General features: G+C 37.8%; 1 protein-coding gene across 14 annotated transcripts in view; it reads left to right on the forward strand.

Moving 5' to 3' along the window:
* The window catches only part of ABLIM2 (actin binding LIM protein family member 2), a 125,088-nt gene that overhangs the window by 78,781 nt on the left and 24,067 nt on the right, over positions 1–22,240 (forward strand). For 3 of the 14 annotated variants that reach the window (XM_083861882.1, XM_083861889.1, XM_083861888.1), the window contains exons 9-15: positions 2,812–2,889; positions 7,409–7,555; positions 9,452–9,484; positions 12,057–12,177; positions 13,868–13,966; positions 19,333–19,434; positions 20,725–20,778. In XM_083861882.1, the coding sequence (XP_083718008.1) occupies positions 2,812–2,889; positions 7,409–7,555; positions 9,452–9,484; positions 12,057–12,177; positions 13,868–13,966; positions 19,333–19,434; positions 20,725–20,778 (634 nt within the window). The remainder of the gene's footprint in view (positions 1–2,811; positions 2,890–7,408; positions 7,556–9,451; positions 9,485–12,056; positions 12,178–13,867; positions 13,967–19,332; positions 19,435–20,724; positions 20,779–22,240) is intronic. The other 11 variants (XM_083861895.1, XM_083861883.1, XM_083861884.1 and 8 more) reach the window with 9 other exon arrangements.

A 22,240-nucleotide genomic window follows, 5' to 3' on the forward strand; every position in this document is an offset into this window, starting at 1 on the left:
GAAGGGTATGGAAATTTTTCACTACTGTAATTTTAAATTTTAAATTATGGTAATCTAGTTGGATAATGGAATGTAATCATGTAATATAAATATTCTGCTTTTAATCAGTGATTAAAGCTACACATTAATGAGAATGTTGACCTAAGAGTTATATATATATACACTGAATAAGGAAAAATGTGAAAATATGAATAAGAAAAAAGTGAATTTTTAACTTCTGTCTGATTATGATGTTATCAGTTCATGACCTCTTTTCATATGGCTCTGAACGTAAAAGATCAAAGGACTTCCACTTTATTTGTTTTTTTAAAAAAAGAAGTCTCCTTGGAGTTTCTGTTTTATTATTTGTTTCTGAATTGTTGCCAAGCCAGCCACAATTTATTTTAATCTCTGGCTTTAAGTACCTTCTTAAGTTGGATGATTGTGCACCTCACTCTGTGCAAGGGAAAAAGGGTGGAATTCTGGCAACTTGAATAATGACAAGATTAGCAGATAAATAAGCTGTCCCTAGGACATGAATAATTAATGATCCATCTGAAGTGGTGGGAATGAGTTACAACTATCTTATTTAATGTAGAGGCCAAGTGTAGGTTTTTCACTTCTGATGTTCTCTGATGCTCCAAGTGGTACCCTTGGTATTCTTGTTCAAAAAACTCTGCTTTGGTTCAAGGCTTGGAGGAAGGCACATGGGACAAGCCAGAACAGCAGGCAGCATCCATAAAAAGATTGTTAAATCTGGTGTGTTAGAAAGTCCAACTTAGATTAAATTACAGTTTGAGAAAAAAAATCTGTTTGGGCTTTACCCTGAAGGATCTTGGCTGTAGTTTTTGTACCCATGTGTTTGGGAAGTGATTGCTCTGGTGTTCTTTATGACAAGCTCTAAATATCAAATAATTTTCCTGAGCCTAGCAGTTTTTCTTTTTACTGGAGTTTTTCCTATTTTCTGATCTTTATGTCCATTATTGAAAAAATAAAGCCAGAAGGAAGGATGCCATTTCAGAGAGAGTAACAATGAACTTTTCAACATAACTTGTAAAGTCTGGAATGGGATCTACTTCTTGAGAAATTTACTGTTTGACCTTGCAATTTGTTGTTTTTAAGTTATCTTCCTATATATAGATATATGAACAGCATGTAATTAAAGTAGGTGACAAAGGCAAAAGGAGAAAGTGGCAGCATGCTCCAAAACTTTGGAGATGGTGTGGAGAGGAAAAAGAAGTTGTGAAAGAGAATGACAGCATAAAGAAAGATGATGGGAGAGTGAGATTTTAAGCAGAAGGGGAGAAGTTGGAAGACAGGAGAAATCAAAGCAGTAAGGGAAAGTAAGGTTTATAAAAAGGCAAATAGGGAAAAGAGGTAGGTGGAAGAAGAAGAAAAATGTGTAGTATGGAAAATGAACTAACAGAGGCAATGGAGTCAACAAAGGTGTCAGGTTTTATTGTAGAAGCTGGGAGATGGTGCGGAGCAGGCATGGGTGGGGATGCTAGAAAGGTAATGGATTATGAAGAGAGTAAAGGACATATGTGAGATGTGGATGTCTCGTATCTCATTCTTTAGCCACCAGTATCCTCCAAGTCCTCCTTCTCTCTTCACCACCCAGTTTGTGAAGGTGGTATTGGAGATTGCCCTGACCCAGGTGCAGGACTTTGCACTTGGCCTTGTTGAATTTCATGAGTTTTGCATGGTCCCACTTCCTAAGCCTATCAGAATCCCTCTGAATGGCATCCCTTCCCTCCATGGTGTTGTCCCCACCACATGACTAGGTGTTATCTGTAGGTTTGCCTATAGATGGGATGTGCTCAATCCCACTGCCTGTGTCATGGATGGAGATATTAAGCATTACTGCTCTCAGTGAAGAACACCATTTGTTACTGATTTCCTCTTGGGCAGTTCAAAAAAGTTACTGGAAGTGTGCAAGGCTCATACTGGGAACTCCAGTGCCTCTTGGTGCCAAGGGAATGCCCTGATTGGGCTCTTCCAAGGGGTGTCCGGAAAAAGGACTCAGCACTTGTCTGCCCTGAGCTTGAAGGGAACCCTCTGGAGGTCATCTTGTCCAACCCCTCTGGCTGCCTTGGGCCAGGTGCCCATGACCATGCTCAGGACACAGAAGGAAGTTCTGAAGCTTTATCTTGGAATCCTGAGCTTAATCCAGAACTGTCATTTGACTTAACAGGGTTCAAAACATTGGAATAGTGCAATTTTCTAAAGGTATTTTTCTCTTTTGCATTGAGTGTCCTGTAGGACCTCATGAAAGAGAAATACGGTTTGTACATGACATCAGTGTACTACTGACACTTTCATGTCACTTACACAAGTTCTGGAAAACGGAAAAGTGCTTTAATTATTCAGAAGAGGTGTTTAATTAGACTGTCTGTCTGAAATTATTCCCCAGGTCCTTTTTCATGTTGTGTTCACTGTGAGTGAATGCAGAGGCAGTGTGACATGTTTCAGACAAAATTTAGAATGGTTTGATGGCATAACTTTGGAGTAAAAATGTTGCCACTGTATCCTCTCGTAACTTGACCTGTCTCTGATAGTGCCCAAAGGCACTCCAGAAATGCTCTGGGCCATTTTTTGCTGAAGAGCAGGGATAAGAAAGCCATGTGTAAAACAAATCTTGAATTTTGATAAGATTACATTGATTGTCTGCAAGTGTTCTTTTGTTTTTAACTCCATGTTTTGAGCTCTCTATATGTCATGTTTGAGTGGTAACGCCTGAATTAAATGTCTTGTATGTTTATTTTTAAAGTAACAGTTATATTATCTTTGACTTTCCTGTATTTCCTATCTATTTAAATTCTCCTGCCATAGGAAACTAGGACTTCCTCTGAGAGTATTATTTCTGTACCTGCTTCAAGTACATCAGGTTCCCCAAGCCGTGTGATCTATGTGAGTATTTCCCAGTGAAATTAGTTCTGTGGGATGGGGAAAACCACCTGCTTCCTCCTACAGTTCAGCACATTATATGGAAAGTTAGTGTCTCCAAACCACTGCAGTTGGTGATTCCTCTAAAATAGAATTGTTTTCTCAAGTTTAGAGTATTTGAATACTGCATTTGATGTAACAGAATTCTGGCATTTTCCTCCTATTTTTTGTGGAGTATTTGTAGCACACTACAGCTAGAGCTGGCTTACACAAAAGCATGCAGAATGCCACAGTTCTTTCTGAAGAGTTTAAGTAAACTGTACAGCCCAGAGGTAGATTACAAGCTTAGATTTGAACACAACTTGTTTAAATTGAGCTCCTGAGCCTGGATCTGATTGCCTGTGAAAACACTCGTGTGTGATTGCAGGGCTCTGGCCTTGCCAAATGCCACTCCCTCGCTCAGAGGACTTTTGAAGTGTTTATGGTTTATGAGGTGCTCTGGAAAGATCATTGAGAATATTTACAATAACGAGTATAATAAAATCTTAGGATTTTCTTTTTAAATACAAGATCAAAATTGCTGTAGTATAGTGTTCATGCCAAATTCTCAAGACTACCAGCAATAGATAAAAAATTCAAGTGTGGTATGATCCATACAGATACCTCTTGCAGAGCTTCAGTATTTCCAGAGCTTTTCTTTCTCCTGGCCAAGTATCCCTCAGGTGTGCAGGTCATCCTCATCAGTTAGGACCATATGGTGAGAAAATTGCTGGAGATACAATTGACTTCCGGAGAGGTTATTTTGCAAATATTAAGGGCTTTTATCTCCTACACTGAGACAAGAAAAAGAGTGTTTTGGATCCAGACTTGTGCTTTTTCCTCAGATAAAAGTTATTTTGAATACAATATGTGCTTTATCTGAGGAAGATTGAACTTGCAGTGGAACAAGTGCCCCTTCATTAAATGCTTTTCAGTGATTCTGAGTGCTGGTGAATTCCAGTAGTATATTACCAGCCAAGAAATGTCATTGTGAAGACAGTTCATTGTGCTAGGAGCCTATTATTACTTTCCTTGGCCAGATGAGCTCTTTTTTTTCAGGCATGCACCATCTCATTGTGTTTTTAAGCACAAGAATTCTCCTAAGATTTATATGTTTTTAGAGATATTTATATAACTTCAGGATGGTACTGTTTTGATTGATGTTTGTGGTCACAATTTTAAATATGCTTCCCTGGCTGTTAAAAGTCAAGGATAAACCTCCATTCTCCTTTTCTGTTTCTGTTTGTTTGTTTTTAAAGGCTATCATTAAATTAGCACACAACTCTGATGTTTGTTACTGTAATATAAAGCTGGGACTGGGAAAGAATAAAGTTGCCTAGCAAATATGAGTCAGAAAAAACAATTCCCCAAAGAAGTACAAATTCTTGTTCTATCTGTCCCATCTCTCACTACTTAATTGTCAAAACTTGATTTTGATTGATTGACTAAATCCTGTTTTGGCTTTCACAAACACAAAAGTAAAAAGAATTAAAAACACGTTACTGACGTCTATATTATCACAATGATCCCTTGGCTGTTTTAGCATGTGTTTTCTGTTACAGGAGTGTTATGACATGCAGACGTGCTCAACGTTTGTCTTGTGTGCTTTGGTGGCAGGTTTTGCCAAACCTAAATTCTTGCTGCCACTGAAAGGAAGGTCCCACCCACACGTGGCCCTGTCCCTCCCTGGCCATGTCTTCCCATCTCCTCTTTGCTGCTAATACCAGTGTGTACACAGAGATATGCAGTCAAATTTGAGGCCAGACTGAGCTAAACAATAACCCAGGAAAAACCTCCAGACAACCAAAGAGGCAAAAGAAGTATCAAAGCCAATGCATGACTTGTAATGCTACTGTAGAAGGCAGAACAGGGTGGGATGGTGCATGCAGGGCAGCAGCTTTCAGCAGTGCAGAGATTCAGATTATCAAAACCCGTAGTAAAACTGTACCTTACCAGCTGGTGAGCTCTGTGAAGTATTTCTTGGACAAAAGTTTAGAGAAAACAGTTCAGTATTAAGGACTGTGAGTTCCTGGTGCTTACACTTCCAAAGACATTGAGTCAGAGCGATGCTGAAGATGATTGTGGACACCACAGGGCGTCAGGGCAGGCGTGGGTGTGGGCACATAGGGAAAGGTAAAGAAAGGGATTTTTTGACATAAACATAAATGTGCTTCATACAGATGGTTTACTAAAGCCATAAAACAACTTCTTCATCTGCTGATAACAAACTTTGGTGTCTTCTTGCACTGAGAGAGGGCACAGGCAAGTGCCTTTTGAAGGTAATGGGTATCTCTTCATGACCCATAGGCGTGACTTCATTATATCCAGACTGAAATTTGCCCTAGTGCTGGTAATACCTCAGAGTCCCTAATTAAAAACCTTTTGATTTCCTAATTTCTAAATTTCTAAATGCCATTAAATAAGGTTTAAGCCTTACTTTGTACTTTGTTTAATTTTATTGAGACAGAATTAAGTGTTCCAACCTAATGTATCCAACTGGAAGGCTTACATTAGTTTACATAGCTGTGTTATATGTGCTCTCATACAAGGAATAGAAATCACACTGTATTTTTTTACAGACCATGTCCACAATTACACGATTGTAAAATTACATATTCCAAATGAAATAGATACTCTATACTTAGAGCATGGTTTTACCAGAGTCCAAAATACCAAATTACTGAAGAAATGGCTTGAAACCTCTCAGCTGTAATTTCAGCTTTCCTGAGCAGATTTAAACTCCATTCACATAATTGAATGTAGGTGAAACAGAATAAAAATACAGTGTAGACTCAATGTTTGGAGAATTGAGTGCTTAGAAAGCAACCGTATCCCTAAGGTGTTTCTTCATCCAAATTTGCCCACATTGTTATAAGATAAGCTTTACTCCCCTGACAGATCTAAAGTTTAACAGGAAGTTGCACATCTAGATGGAGAGCCAAAGTGACTGTAATTCATATTTAAATATTCCCAATTCTGAACTCCTTTGGATTCACTAGAATAATAGCCAAAAGCCTGGATACCTTAAGTGAAATCACAGCTTCTTTGGCCTTCCTTGTAGGTATGATACTGCCCAAAGTATTTCTGGGACAGATGAGACAGACAGAATCTTTACCTTTGCATTACCTGTCTCTGCATTCGAGCTCTCCACTGGCTTCTCAGTAGGGAGGGACTTACTTTTGTTAAGGATCTTTTTCATAGCTCTTTAGCTTCTTAAAGAAATTAAGAGAAAGTGAGATCTGTATATTGCTGAAGAATCATATACTTGCTTAAAACACATTTTTTTCATTAGTTTTGAGAATGGGAGTATGTGATGGTTATGGCAGCTTGATTCTACTTTCTTATTTAAGAACAATCTTCCTTCTTATTATGTAGTTTATGTTTGCACAAATTCATGCATTGTTTTAGAAAAAGGCGTAACTGAAAGTTGTAAATTTTTCCTGGATTCTTAATTTAATAGAAAACTCCCCTGGAAAATCTATTGAACTTTTCTTAGCTCATACTAAGAAAAAACAGAATTACTACACACATAAATCCTGGATAGTTTTGTACTTTTGCATGTGGAAGACATTATTATAGTTTTATAGCTGATCATACTGAGATTGTCAGCGCACAGCAAGATTCACTCATCATTTTGTTGCCAACAAAGAGCTTATCGTTCTGCAAAACTTGAAGTGGGAATGAGACAATTATGCTGTCTATTTCTCCACCTTCAGTGTGGCCAACTTGTCATCATATCTGCAACATAGTATGTGCTGGATGCGGTTTTGGTGCAATTATCCTAAGGATAATCTGTGCAAGTGTGGCAGCTTGATAATAAGTTATACTTTTGGAATATGTGTAGTAGGAGGAGAGCAGGGACCAGCACAGTCCTTTCCCTCTGCTGTTTGTGTGAGTCTCATGAGAGGATTTGAACTTTACTTGAGTGGCATCTGTGATCTTCCACTGTGGTGCAAATTCATCATCTGCTGGTTTGTGACCCATAATTAAGGGCTGTTTAGGCATAGTCAGGAAAGGGAGGTGAAGCTGTGGGACAAAACTGAATGGGAAAGATCAAAGAGCTGAGTAATGCTTTTCAGCATCTGGAGAGTATGTGATGGAAATACATATTTGATTATTCACTACTGCTTACAGCAGGGGAATTCTGCACACTGAAACCACTTCAAATTTCAGTGTGTTTTGCCTGAAAAAAACTACAATATCTGTCCCCTATATCTGTTTGTGCATCCAGGAGTAAGTGGAATATAACCAGGGGATTGGAATGATGCCATACTGTTCCTGTTAGCCAAATGCCAGTGACAAGGTAGAAAGCAACAATATATAAAAGAAAACAGCAGTAATATTTAGCATTGTGTAGTAAATACAAGAGATTTAAATGTTCACAAACACAAAAAGTGGTTTATTATGATTATGACTTTTCTACCTACATTTATCTTTTCTTGTCTGATTGCATCCTGCTCATATTCTTTCTTATTCTCACTGCTTTCTTTCCTCCTTTCCTTAGGCAAAGCTTGGAGATGAAATTCTTGACTACAGGGACTTGGCTGCTCTTCCTAAAAATAAAGCCATCTATAACATTGATCGTCCAGATATGATCTCCTATTCTCCATATATCAGTTATTCTTCAGATGACAGGCATAGTTACGGGGAGGTACTGAAACATGGGTATTATTTTTGCTACAAGTTTCAGGTTTTATGTGCATCATTGAACATCTTGCCGAAAACTATTAACATGTGCATAGCTTTTTTTTAAAATGTAACTTTAATAGCTCTAGTAATTGAGTCATGTCATCCATTCATTCACAACGCCTTCCAAAAAAAAAAAAAAAAAAACCAAAAAAAAAACCAACCAAACCCAAGATGTTCATTTCTGCTCATTTCATTTTTTAGTTTGCAGAAATTAAAACATTGCTTTCTGTGATCATCTTTTAAAGAGATGACATGTAATTAAAATGTTTTTCCATGGGAGTAGTTCTGCATGTGGTAGGAAACAGGAGCCATTGCTAATTATAATGCAAAAATGAGAAGCAAAGCCAAATGTCTTTCATGATTTTTTTTTTTTACTCAAAGTGTACCATGTTATTTTGGTAACACAACAGTGGTATCACTTTCCTGTGTACAAACTTCTTTCAACTGTCCCTTACTTAACTTCATCCTCACGTCATGCATGGACTTCAGCCTTTTCATATGCAGAGCTGATATGATACAGTTTGTGCTAATGAAATCTAATTCAACATAATACTAACATACTAATAACTAATCCTAATCCTGGGCTTTGTGAAACATACTTGTATATAACTCCTGTCATGCAAGTTAGCTTTTCTTCTCTGAACATACCTACATTTCATTTGATTTTCTGATTCCTTTTATAATTTTAGCTACATTTTTACAAATTAAACCTTTACAATATGCTAGATATGAGCAAGATACATACAGCCTAGCATGGAAGTCTTCTTTTTTCTCTCCAGTTGTAAGTGAATGGGCAGAAATAAATGCTATAATTAATAGTCATGATATTTATAATAGCCCTAGTCATGTTATCACTTGCACCTTTTGCATTTAATCAGTACCACTAAGGTCTCAGTACCGCTGTCAAGTGAAGCGCAGTGCATATGTTGGGTTTTGCAGACTTTCTTCCAAGCCTTCTCTGCACATTGCTGAGCCATGGTAGCTCCATTGTAAGGTATTCAAAAATAATTTAATTGTATTTGGTAAAGGGTTTAAATGGTATTCAGGTTTCTAATTTCACAACATGGAAAGCTGCTGCCTCACCCTGAACCTGTGGAGCATAATCACTTCCTTTCTATGTCAAAATCTGTTGGTGCTGATGATAGCTGTGGCCCTCCTCAAGTGCCTGGTGACATCCAGGCTTGGCAGAGGTGCACAGACCAAACTGTGCACAGGCCAGACAATGTGTTTGCAATCCAACATAGATATTTCCCAATGCTCCAAGTATTTATTATCCTTGATATTACCAGGGGGAAAAAAGAAATCCTGTCTCCCAAATTTCAGCATCCTGGCCTCTTACCTGCAGCTTCAATACTTTCAGTCGATTTGCTCAACTTACCAAGCATAGTGTTTGATTTGGAAAGGAAAATGAGCAGCAAATTGTCAAATTACATGATGTTTAATTGAAAATAAATAGCGCAGATGTTTTTCTTTCCCTTAAAATGGTCAATTCTAGTCCTGATTTTGGAGGTCCTTCAATGCAGATTTAGTTAGGGCTTGTGTGCAGTTTCAGGCAGTTGCTTTAACTGGGAGTTCCCTGTTGCCCTTCTCTGTGGTACAGGACTGGCCTCACCAGACCCCAGGACTTTTTAGTAGAAAAATCTCTAAAAGACTAATATGAAATTATTTATATATTAGTCCTTAAGTACTTCATTGAAAATAGATAATAAGAAAAATTGCCCTAACTTAATTGACAGGTGTTTTTCCTAACTGTATCATGTGTTATACATGGTTAGTGATATTTTAAGAGTAATTCTTCTCATGAGTAACATCATGCATGAATTTGTATCACTAATTTGTTGTGTGTTGCTGTTTGCAGTCACCTCAGTTGCTCTCTCCAACACCTACTGAGGTAATCCCCAATGCCTTTGTTCTCCTATTCTGACCCATTTTGTGATGCATAAACTGGTCATATTGATAATTAGCAGTGTCTGAAATGTGGGGTTTGCCCCTTGCCTCTACAGTGCATGGGGTTTATAATTTATTTCAGAGATTCAGAGTGTTACTTGTGTTCAATATGTGCTTTGCTTCTGGATTGTCATCTGTATGCATCAGTCTCCACTGTCATCCATGTTTCTGCTTTCCAAAATAAAGGTTGTATGGTGGTCACTTCTTCAAGCTCCACTAAATAAATTATATTGGGAAATATAATCTATGTTCACATTTAAAGCTGCCCATTTCTGGGCATGTGAGCTGATTTTAATTAATGCTCGGCTTAAATTTCATTTTTTCTTCTCATTTTTTATACCACAAATAGTTAAACTAATACTATTTGTGTTCACCTACTTTTAAATCATTTTCACATACCTGAACTTCTAGGTCCATGTATTTTGATGAGCATTAATTAAGCTAGTCATTGGTTCAAGAAACATCACTTTGGAAGCAGTGAAAGCATTTCATGTATTTTCCCAGACAGTAACTCAATTACATACCATGGGTCTGGCTAATTTCTCCCGTATACCAATTTTATGTACTGCAAAGTTTTGGTAATCATGGAGAATTAAGGACTGTAAATCACTTTAAGAACTGGTTAACAGAGAGGTTAACCAGCAAGGATGTAATTTACTTGGCAATTTAAAAATATAAGCATGTCTTACGTAATATTTGGTTACATGAACTAGGTTGACTGTTCCTTGCAGAGACACAAGGTACACAAAGGTAAGGTCTGAAACAATATGAAAACTTGATGTTTTGGGAGATTATAATAATATCCTTTAAATTCAGTTACCAAATGGCCAATATTAAGTTCCAAAATACTGGTGGGGAGGTTGGGACTGCCATGATTTGTGTATACTCCCATGTTATCCAGCTTCTCTGTGCTTGCTGTCTCTTTTTATGATCAGGTGCTTGGGCATCATCATCTGCAAACTTGTCACCAGTTTTGTTGCAGGGATTTTTGTTAGAGGAGAGCTCCACTGTGTCATACAACTGGACACATCACAGACCATTAGCTGATACTCATATGATATTTAAATATCATTACAAGACTTTGTAGAGCCATTGCCATACTGCTTGTAATTCTCTTCACAAAGGTTAGAGTGGGTATTACACAATGTATTACACAATTACATAGTGTAGGTATGTTGGGAAGGAAACATCTCGAGCTGGACATAGAGGAGTTGGTGGCAGAATGCCTACAGAACACTGCACACTTGGGGAGGCATTGTTTGTATAATTATTTTAATGCTGCTGGCCACTCTACTAAACTGATTTTGCACTTTTGAAAATGCAGCTGGTAGGCCTGGAGTGATGTTAAAGGGACAGAGCATATCTTGTCCACAGGAAAAACCTGAGGATGTGGAATATTATACATCTCTGCAGAGTCAAGGATAGTCCCAGAGAAGCCAAATTCATCTGAAGATGTCTGTATGGGCATAATTAAGTTTTTCTGATAGGAATTTGAGAGATGATGATAGGACTAAGTAGATGTTTAAGTATTTGTTTAAATGATGAATGATCCAGTGGGAATCACACACATCCCTAAAGGCATCACCATACTCATGATAAGTGACTGACACTTGACATATCTTCATGCTTTGCTACTGGAATAGGAGAGGAGAAGTATTTTTTTGAGTATGACTTTCCATAGAAGACCATCTGCAGGTTACACTGATTTGTTTTAATATGAAGTTACCTCAAGCCAATTCTCACATGTCTTAAAAAGGGGGAAATTTGAATTTGCTTTTATAGCTAGTTTACACAAAGTCACTTCCCCATCTCTTTCACTCAGTACTGTTTTTACTGTTAAGGAGACCCTACTTGCAAATTGCAGTTGTAGTTTAACTAGCTATTGAAAATCTGAGGCTTGGAGCGTGTGTACATGGTTTTAAGTGGTTGAAGCCAAGGGTTTAGTGGGAATTGGATTGTATCACTGGCTTTGCACAATGGTGCAGTATTAATGCTAATGCTACACGTGTGTCTTGGGGTAATAACCATGTTACAATGTGGCACACTGGGCAATTTATACACAGCCAGTTTCATGATGTAGTGAAACCAGCAAATGCTGATTTTTGTGTTGTCTGTAACCATTATGCATCTTTTCATGTGGATAGTGGATACAAAGTGACCATAATACTGTCCGGCTGACCTGAGCTCATCTTCCACCCACTTTCATTTGTTCAGGAAATTACACTGTCCTGAAACAACACTTCTACAGTTCTTTTCAAATTAAATTGTAATTTAATTTATGTCTGTGCTGACCTTCCTGGCACCATGACCTATCTCTGGTACTTGCTAGGGCTCTTTCAGTCCCACTGTGGGTGCAGGTGCTGAAAAGCCACTTCATTTCATTAGGATTGCATGGAATCTTAGGACAGCATTGACTCCCATGTGCACAGCACAGAAACATGTGAGATGGCATACTCTGCCTGTTTGAGAAGTCACTTCTCTTCTCTAATAACATGTATTTCCTCTCTTCTTCTAAGGGTGACCAAGATGACAGATCTTTCAAGCAGTACAGGACATCAAGTCCTAGCTCTGCTGGCTCCCTGGGCTATGGTCGGTACACCCCCACCTCCCATTCTCCTCAGCATTACAGCAGACCAGGTAATCGAAAAGCTGCCTTAATTATTCTCTAGATTTTTCCATTACTTTTTTGTTATGTTGTAAGTAGACTTGACTCCAGCAGACAGGGGTTTAAGGTGGAATAGCAGTTTATTGCAGTAATTTATTTATGGTGAAAAGCGAGTTCATGGGGAGAAAGGAAACAAGTGCTTCCAGAACGTGCCAAGAAAACAAAACTAGGCCTTTAAAAAAAATTGATTTTATGTAGACACAAGATAGGAGGGTTTAAGGGACTTAATCCTTGTCTCATCCTGCCTGAAGATACACACTCAATCCACAGCTCTTCCAAGGTGTGGCACAGTAGCAGTGAATGCACACAAAGCCAAGAGGGCGATTGAGTGGCTTTGTGTTACATTCTTGTACCGCAGGGTTCATGTGCCCTCTCCACAGTGCAAGAGCTGGAGGAATGACTGATTCTCATGGCTTGATTTTGAAGGCCAAGTTGCTTTAGTTGAGAAGTTTACTGAGTTTTTTTTGCAGCTTTGGGCTGTAGTAGCAGCTATGTTGGTGCTCTTGTCACACAGACAGGAGGACTCGTCTCCTTTTGACCTTTGCATGAGAATGCTTTAAGAAACCCCTTTCATATTTGGGCTCTGTACAGGGTTTTATCCTCAGAAATAATCAGTGAAATTGCTCAAAATTAATTGTATTTTTTCTCTACTCCATCATTCAGGTGAAGAACACAGAGCATTTATAGTTTTTTTTGTTGTTGTTGTCTTTTAATTTCATTGGGGATACATTATAATTCTAAACTAGTTTGTAAATTTTCAAATTCTTAAACTTTCATGGAGAAATGAAGATTTTAGAGGTAACAGAAACAATTTTTACAGGAAATGAATATTTGTACTACACAAAGTCTGACAAAATGGAAATGAGGTGGAGTATTAAAAAATCTATTTGCGTGACATTAATCTCTGCTGAAGGTCTTGTGGCTGTCATACCTAATCTTAGTAACCCCATTTTAAAGCAAGGAAGAAAGACAAAAGGAATTCCAAATAAATTCTAATGCTTTAAAATTTTGAAGAATAATCACCATTTTTAATAATTGCCACTAGTCCTCCAAACTGTGTTATCAGAACATTATTGCAGCGAAGCAGAGATGACTTGGGAATATTTTTAAAGGTCCTTAATCACGTGTCTAACTTTGAGACCTCAAATAACTTCAGGATGTTTTTTCAAATACTTAAATTAACTATGCACTGGAGTGTCCTGGTGTATTGTAAATCCTACCAGTGTGCAGCACCGACAGTGAGAACTGGACCCACTTGTGGCACGGTTCTCTGCAGAGACAAGGCTCTTCCCATTTCATTTCATTAGATCCATTATGAGCATTTCTCATTCCCTCTTGCAGCTTTTTAATATGCAGGTTTTCCCCTGAGTGCAGCCATGCCTTTTGTGGTGCCTTTTCTGGAATATTTTCTGATGCATTCCAGCATTTTGGGTGATGCCGTTTCTGTCTGCGGAAAGCCCCTGTCCCTTGGCCGACCCCATAGCCTGGCCACTGGCATGTTTTTAGCAGTAACCAGAGAAGGATGAAGACTTAAATGTAAACTGTATGTTTTCTAAGCATCAGGAGGAAAATGTTCCTGAAAAAAAAGGATGGCATTGTAATTTGTGGCTTTCAGTAAGTGAACTAAATAGTTTATTTTCACTTACTCTCTGTTGCCCCCAGCTGGTACTCACAGTCTTGGTACCAGTAGCTGCATCTCCCTGCCCCAACACCCAAGCCTTACATCTACATTCAGACATCATTACATCCCTTACTTCAAAGGTAAGGTCCAAGAATGCAAAACCGTGCTGTGATATTGTAGATTATCAGCTGTGTTTCACTTTTATGTCTGTGCAAGCATGGCTTCCACTTGGATAAAATTTGTCTTAATTTTGTGCAAATGCTTCCTTGATGTACTGTGTAAGTTTTACAAACTGAGTGGGTATGGGGTGTTTTATTTTTGCTTTTTCAGTGAGTGTTTAGTGTATTTCAAAGAAGAAGAGAGAAAAAATTAGATTTTATAATGAAACTGAGGAAGGGAAATATTTAAAAGTCTGTTAGTCCTAAAATACCTTTACCCTTTTTGGTGATGCTAAATAGTATAGTATCTGATACAACATAGGATGATCAGTTATCTAACCTTCCAACCTACATTTAGGTATTCTTCGCATTATTTGTAGCATTGCCAAAAATTATGCAGCTGCACTGACTATCAATTAATCTGTGCCATATCTTATATAACAGTAACTGAATCTGTTCTTGGCATTAGTTTTTTTGCAGTGGGTATTACTTATAGCAAATTCCATGTTGTGGATGAGGCAGAGCTGAGGAATGCCAAGAACCTTTGAGGCAAAGGCTTTTTTTTAGTCATTGGTTACATGTCTGAGAGAAAAGGCATTCACCTACCACATTTGTCTTCCCCTGAGTCTTCTCTAGTGACAATATGAACTGAGAGGCCTCATGAATGGCAAACACTTTCAATGCCTGTTCCTTGACTCTCATATGCTCTTTGATATAAAGTATGACTGTTTTTCTTGAGGCTGTAACCAGTAAAGAAAAGGGAATGACCCTCTTCGGGAGCCAGACTCGCACATTTAAGCACATATCAGGTACTCACTGCCTATGGAATATAACTAATGCATCTTCATTGGGCCCTGATGCTGCCCAAAGTCAGCTGAATTTCACTGGGATGAACAGGAAACAGATTCAAGCTTGAGACATCCAAATATGATCCTTGAGAGAAAATTTTGGAGGAAAGAGCTGATGAGGTTAAACTCTTTCTTGTTTTAGAGGCTACCTGCAAACCAGAAGCAGTCAGCCTCCCATACATTTCATGAAAGGCTGACACAATCCCTAGTATTCTGTGAGGCACAGCTTGAACTGGTTTATCTGTCTTCTCATTTTGGATGGTATTATCCAACCTGATGTACTGAGTAAAAGAAACTTCTTTGGTGTGCTGCAGCACACGATTTCAGTGTACGGAAAGCTCTTTCTCAAAGTCCCATTGGCAGCTGCTTGGCAGCACTCCTGTGCAAATGAGTTTTTCTCAGTGTTACCTGCTGTTTCTCAGATCAGCAGCAATTATTAAGTTCTGCTGTTTGGATGAAGGAATCGTGAAGTGGTACTTCCTTGTGCGCGAATAGTTATTAGTAATGTGATCAAAATTATAATATTTTACAATTCTACGGCACTTTTTTTATTAAGGAGCTAACATATTTTGCAGACAGTACCTTACAGAGTCTCAAAGTGTTCCTGTGAGGCAGGTAAACCTTTTTATAGTTTTCCTAAGCACGGAATCCTGAGCCCTGCCAAGGCTGAATAGATTATTCACAGGTTTACGCTGAGTTAATGTCTCTGTCCAAAATGAGTCAGAAGATTTGCTTCATCCTCTTCAAGGTCTCTAAATTCAGAGTTACAGAATGTGGTTTTTTTCCTAATCTTAAAGAGCCTTTTGATGGTGTGGGTGTGCTCTTTTTTTTTTTTTACTCAAGTGGTTAGTGTGGGAAGAGTGGGATTGTAGCAATAGTTGGTTTGTGTTCAGACCAACCTTAATGTTGCCACTTCAGTTTTAAGAAAGTGAAATACTGCTTATTAAAAAAAAAAAAAAAAAAGGTCCAAAAATAATACACTACTATACTAGAAGTAATCTTTTTAAAACCAGCACTCCGCATATGTCGTAAAAGAGATTTTTTATGCTTCCAGTAGACAGATACATTACTACCCTAGGGAAATTAAGACAAGCATAATCTTCCTTTTGATTTCACTGAGATCACCTCACATTCTTCCTGAGAATGACAGGGTTCATAATTTTTTCCAGTGACAAATATGATTACCAAGTTCCTGTTCTTCCGTCACTGTTCTGCAGTCTAGCTCCCATGAAGTATAATGGGATGAGCTGCTATTTATCATGAAGGCAAATGATTTGGTTGTGCTCTTTTAAGGATTTTTGTCTTCAAAATAAGTGCTGTGACAACCTCACTTCAAGAAAGCTTCACAGTTCATGCCCTTGCAAGTCATAGGTGTGATATTCCAAGCACTTATGCTTGGTATAGCAGTTCCTCTTGAGGTGATGGAGTCTTTGAGTGTGCTGAGCCCTGCTGAAAAAATGTTTGTTCAAAACATGATGAAAATAATCTTGCCTTTCAAATGCAGGAGCACAGCTTCCAAAGTCCTTTTTTTTGGCTTTGAAAAACTTAAAAATAGTTAGTCATCAAACTTCAAAAAACTTTTCTTAATTTAATACACCATGGGCAGAGATATTAAAAGGGTCCAGTTTTGTGAGTAGCCTAGGACAGCTCTGTCATTAAGCCAGTGCCATCTGTTTGTTTTCCAGTACTGAACTTAGACAGCTCTTACTATAACTTATTACAAAATTTCCCATCCTCACAGGTAAGATAAAAGCTGACTAAGTAGGAGATATAAACAATATTATACTTTTCCTGACAGTCCCTTGAAAATGGAGCATGGTCTGAGCCCTGGTCAGTTGGCTCTACATACACAGGGTTAAAAGTACAGCCTGCCTTGTCAGCAACCAGAAGACACAAGGAAGTTTTTGTGGTTTACACTCAAGTTCAAAGTAAGCCTTTCCAGATTCTTTCCAAATTAAACAGCATCCAGGGAAGAGTTCAGGATTCTGGTTTTTTGCTCTTCACTGATCAGTAGAGAAGATCACAGCCTGTGGCTGCTTATGGCAGAAGGCAAATCCAAAAGTTGGAAAAAATGCTCTCTCTGGTAGTTGTCTTTTCTCTGAGAATTTATTTGAAGTTCTTCTTTAGTCTATACTAGGCAAACCTTGAAAGAGATAGTTTATTGGCAAAGTCTCATTTTAGAGATTTAAATTATAGCCTAGCTTAAGCAGCTGTCTGTAGTTCCTACTTGTTAACTTCCTACATGGGTCTTTAGTTTGCTTTATTATTAAACACTTATTTTTGTATGCAAAATGTGAAATACAGCTATTCACATGTTTGTGCGAATCAGTGGCAGAATTAAAGTTCAAATATCCATCAGTTTGTATGAGTGGGGTCCAAGAAGAACCTTTTCCATCATTTTATCCTTAATTCTTCCATTTTGAACAAGTTAGAGATGATGGCTTTGCAAACTGCTCCACACAGATGATCCTTGCACTGAGCAATTTTTAGATTCCCTGTCCCCTGGTACTTGCACTTATATCTTGTGTTCCTAAAAGTTTATTCCTCTTAATTAATGTTTCCTCCTGATTCCTTGCTTACACTCTACCCTATCACTGAAGAATGACTTTCTGTGTGTGTGCGATACCGGCCCCTTGGGTCACTGCTCAATGAAGTGATTATTCATGCAGATCATATATTAATATACATTTTAATAATATGCTAAATTTAAAGTAAATGAGGAATTAATACACTGTGGAAATTGCTTGAGAAGTTTTCATTTTCTGTTTAAATTAGAAAAGTCCAATACCAGTATCTTATTTGAGTGAAGGACGTTACAAATGTTTTAAGAATTTTGGAGGTGTAAGGGACCTTATTTTAGGAAGTATCTACCAGTGACATTGAGGTTTTTCTATTTAATAGGGATGGGCAGGAATCTGGGCAGCAAGCAGCAAAGAAAGAGGGAATTCATAAATGTAGAGTGAAAAACCCCGTCCTTCCAACAGCAAAGTGGGAATCAAGAATCTGAATAACTGTCTGGTTTCTTGTCTGAGGACTGCATGTCTGCAAGCTCATGGTGACACACCAGATGCTTAGTAACTCCATAATTTTTTCTTAACATTTTGGAAGGACCACAGGCTATCAGCACCTGTAGTGGGGATGTCAATCTCTCAATGTCCCAGATTAGACTTTTTCAACAAGAAATCACTGTTACTGAATGCAGCTCAACAGCTTTTGAGTTTTAATTTTTTTGTCTACTGTGAACTCTACAGACACAAATTTTAAGATGGATTCGTTAGTGTATTACCATGAGATAACACAGCACGCTCTCCTGACCTTGTCTGTCCTGTCTGCTCCTGCTGAGCCTGGTGGCACTGTCCCCTTGACCTCAGTGGTGCACGGCAAGGCTGGCTTTGGTGACAGTGGGATGGCCATGCACCCTCTGCTTGTCACCAGAGGCCACCTCCACGGGCATGGCCTCAACAGCTCTGGTTACCCTGTACCTCTGTGGTTATGGAACATCCTCTTCATGAAAGCAGAACTCAGTTGCAGGTGTAACGCCCTGAGCTGCTGCACTTTCTTTACCCCAGAGAAACTTGCTACAACTTCATCATTACTAGCCATTAAATTTGTGCTTCATCCACACTAAAACAGTAACAGCAAATTAACAGTCATTTGATGTACGAATAAATGTCATGTTTGCTTCCAGTTGCTTAACAATGCTGTAAACTAAAAGGATTTTCCAAGTCCCAAAAAAGTAGAGCTTTACTTTTTTGTTTGCTAAGCAGCACTATAATGCCATAGAGTGTGCTTCAGGGAAATAAGCCAAGAGGAGATGAATGGCACCTAATAAGCATTTGACAAAATGAGTGGAAAATTAATATAGAAAAATCCTAAGTATATCTTGAAATTTGATGAAGTGGCTATGGCATTATAGATCCATGACTTGATAATCCAACCTTGTTTGCATAAAAATGCTGTGGCATGTTACCTGTGGGAAAAGTTTGCAATTGAAAGCCGAATTTCAACATCTCTTTTTGTCACTGATATATGCAGGATTTTTTTACTTAACCATAATGTTTATATTTTGGTCTAGTCCTGCTTTGAGATAATTTAAACACTACTGAATTATGTATTACTAGTTTCAGGGGCAGGCTACGAGCCATAGCATTAAACTTTTAAAATGCTTGATCAGTAGATTATTCAGTTAAGGCTATGAAAAACACATTGCAAGATTCTGGATGTTTTTATCCTTTGATTTTCTTTTTTAAAGCATCATTAAAAGAGAAGTTTTCACTTCAAAGTAGGGTATCTTAATCTGATATCTATCAGATAGTAATTTTTGATGAGGTGTTTGGAGTCTGAGACAGTATACTATGCTGAAAAACAATGGGTTTTACAAAAACATATATTTAAAACTGTTGGATTAACAAGTCATTCTGAACAAGCTTTTATGCTTGAAATACTCTACTTTGCTTTCCATTTTTCTTTTATCTGCTTTCTTTGCTCTTCCCCTTGGAGGCAGTGAAAGTGGTCGGAGCACTCCAAGCTTATCCATGTACTCTGACAGCAAATCTTCACCTTCTGTCTATCAGCAGGCTCCTAGGCATTTCCATATTCCAGGTAGGCATTAACTGCTTAGCTTTTGATCTTCAATTTCTGGCACCTGTTTATTCTCTTCTGAATGTAATTTTTTTTTTTTTTTTTTTTGTCATCGATTTATGAATTTCAAAGTGCAGAAAGAGAAAATGTCTACTGAGTGAATATCTGTTGTTAAACTTCATCTCAAAAATAAAAGAGAGCTGTGGGCACAGAATGAAAAATGTTACCGAGAGTACAAAGTTACAGCAGCGCTGGGTTAGTGGCTGAACTAGATGATCTTAGAAGTCTTTTTCAGCCTTAATGATTCTAAGATCCTATGATTTATAGTGCCATAACTGCATAGATGTTATGCAGATGTTATGTAATTTGTGTGCAGGAGGAATGACTGAAGGGTTTTTGTTGCTTATTTTTTCTTACCAGTCTATTCTCTGATTTTAAGTAATATTAGCATAAACTTTAAAAGAAGCTGGAAGACTTGTGAACTGCAGGAGGCTTGTTGTGGCTAGCTTTGTATATGTACTCTGCTGCTTTCAGGTTTGGTCAACAATCACATTAAACTTACGTCCACACTTTTTAGCTTTTTGACTGCTAAATGCATCTACCTCTTCACTGTAATAGTTTGTTTATTCACATTCAGCTTCTGTGGTTAATGTTTCTGCAAACAGACCACAATTAGGAATTGTATCTGTTCAGGTCCATAGTACTGAGTAAATCTGATGCCATTACAATGTGATATGGGAACCCTAAACTGTGGCTCTGAGGGCTTCCAGAAAATTCATGGAAGGCCAAGTTAGCTATACAATTCAAAGTAAATACAAATTATAGGATTTCCTAAAAGAATAGTTTGTATTTCCAGTATAAGCATTCATACTTGAACATATACACTTTATTTGTAAACAATGGAGAAAATCCTTTTCTAAGTGTGATAGTTGTAGTAGTCTGTTGTACTCATATATGAATCTTAAATAGTGGCAAGAGTGCCAGTTTCTTTTTGCTGTCTATGAAGTATCTACTGGTAGTCCAGATGAAACCACCTACATATCACCAAATGGATGCCATTTAAGTTGTCTTAGAGCATTTTGAAAGACTATGGGGAGATTATGTTGCATAGGTAGGTATAAAGATTTTCAGCATATGCTGAATAAAGTTCCATTCTCTTTCAATAACCAGTGAATGGCAAACCACTGAATGAATGTGTAATCTTTACTGAAGTTTTAGCATTGTTATTATTGCTGAGAGGAGACAAAAGTGGTGTGGTCTGAACTGCTTGTTTACTCTTTCATTCTTTCCTTTCTCTTTCCTCTTCCTCAGACACTGGCGTAAAAGATAACATCTATAGGAAACCTCCTATCTACAAACAGCATGGTACAGTCTGATTTTCTCTGTTGCAGTTTTATCTATGTCTTTGCAAAAAAATGTGTATTGACTCCCAAATTTGTTGCTGTGGTCTTTGCATTTCATTGTGTCTCTATAACCTCAAATAGAAAAGGAGAAAAAGTAACATGAAAATTAAATAGCTTTTTGCATAACATGATGTCCAAGGATACATTAAGTTCTCCCAAACTGGGATACTGGTGTTCTGATATGTCATGATGATTCAGAGCTGATAATAAGTGCTACATAAATTGCTGTGCTACGCCCCGACTGCTCTTCCACACCCTGTTTGCCCTCTCCTGCCCTTTCTGTGCCTGCTCCTCAATATAAATAATGAGATGCAACTTCTTAGGCTGAGCAAAAAAAAAGAAGACAGACAACAAAAAAGTTGATTATTGTAATGGTGTTTGGAAAAATCATTAACAAATGCAAAGTAACAGTCATCTAGTGTAGGTCAGCCTAGTTTCACTCATTTACAGAAGCTGATGATAGGACTCTCATATCCTGTATCCTGGCTGTGTAATTTAATTTTATAGATACTTTTGGTTTGCAAAGAGGATTCTAAGCAACAGCTTTATATTTGCAGAGTGGACATTTTTATATCAGTTTGCTGTCTGCCAATGTCTGGATTATGTCAGTTTTGCACTGCTGTGTGGAGTTGTCCTCGTAATCACTGAAGTGAGCAGAGAATTAAACCAGCAAGTCAGCAATCTCAATATGTTAACAAGAATATATGTTTTAAACTTTATTTTCTAGATTATAGGTGTTCTGAAAGATTGTGTTGGACATACTTTTTTTTCCTACCAGAGGGTAAAACGTAATTTACTCTAACTAAAAAGACCCTCAAAAAACATAAAATCCAGAAACAACAACAACAAAAATCAGTAAACTTCCCTTCCAATAAAAATAATATAAATGAAAATCAAATTTTAAAGATTTCTCTTTTGTTCTGGAAGTACTCCCAGCTAAAGCATGAACACATGAGCAGCTGATGATTCAGCTCCTCAAGCTAATGGGACACAGAACTAATTCATGCTGAAAAGGAGCCAGAGAACATTCCTTTGTTGAAGAGACCAAGTTTGAACAAACAGGCACAAAAATGTTCTTTAAAACAAGAAGTTCAAGAAGCTCTTCCAAAACATTTGGCTTTAAAAGGCTTTAGTTACATCAGCACCCAATAGATTTGCTGTAGCTACAGCTTCTGTGTTTCTATTATAAACAACCAACTTCAGAATGAAAAGAAAAGGTGGTGGGAAAAATGGGACATGCAAGAGATCAGGCTCAGAGCTGGGGTTAGAGAGTGAAGAGTATAGAAGCCTGAATGGTTGTGTGTGTGTGTTTATGTTTTAGAAATATTTGAATATCATTCAGAATTACTCAAAAAGTTTTAAAATTACATTGGGATTAATGGCAGAACCGAGTATCCCTTGTAGTGGTGAAGCTAATGCTCAGT

This window comes from Zosterops lateralis (assembly GCF_965231275.1).
Source record: "Zosterops lateralis genome assembly, chromosome: 5".
In the NCBI taxonomy this organism is placed as follows: Eukaryota; Metazoa; Chordata; class Aves; order Passeriformes; family Zosteropidae; genus Zosterops; species Zosterops lateralis.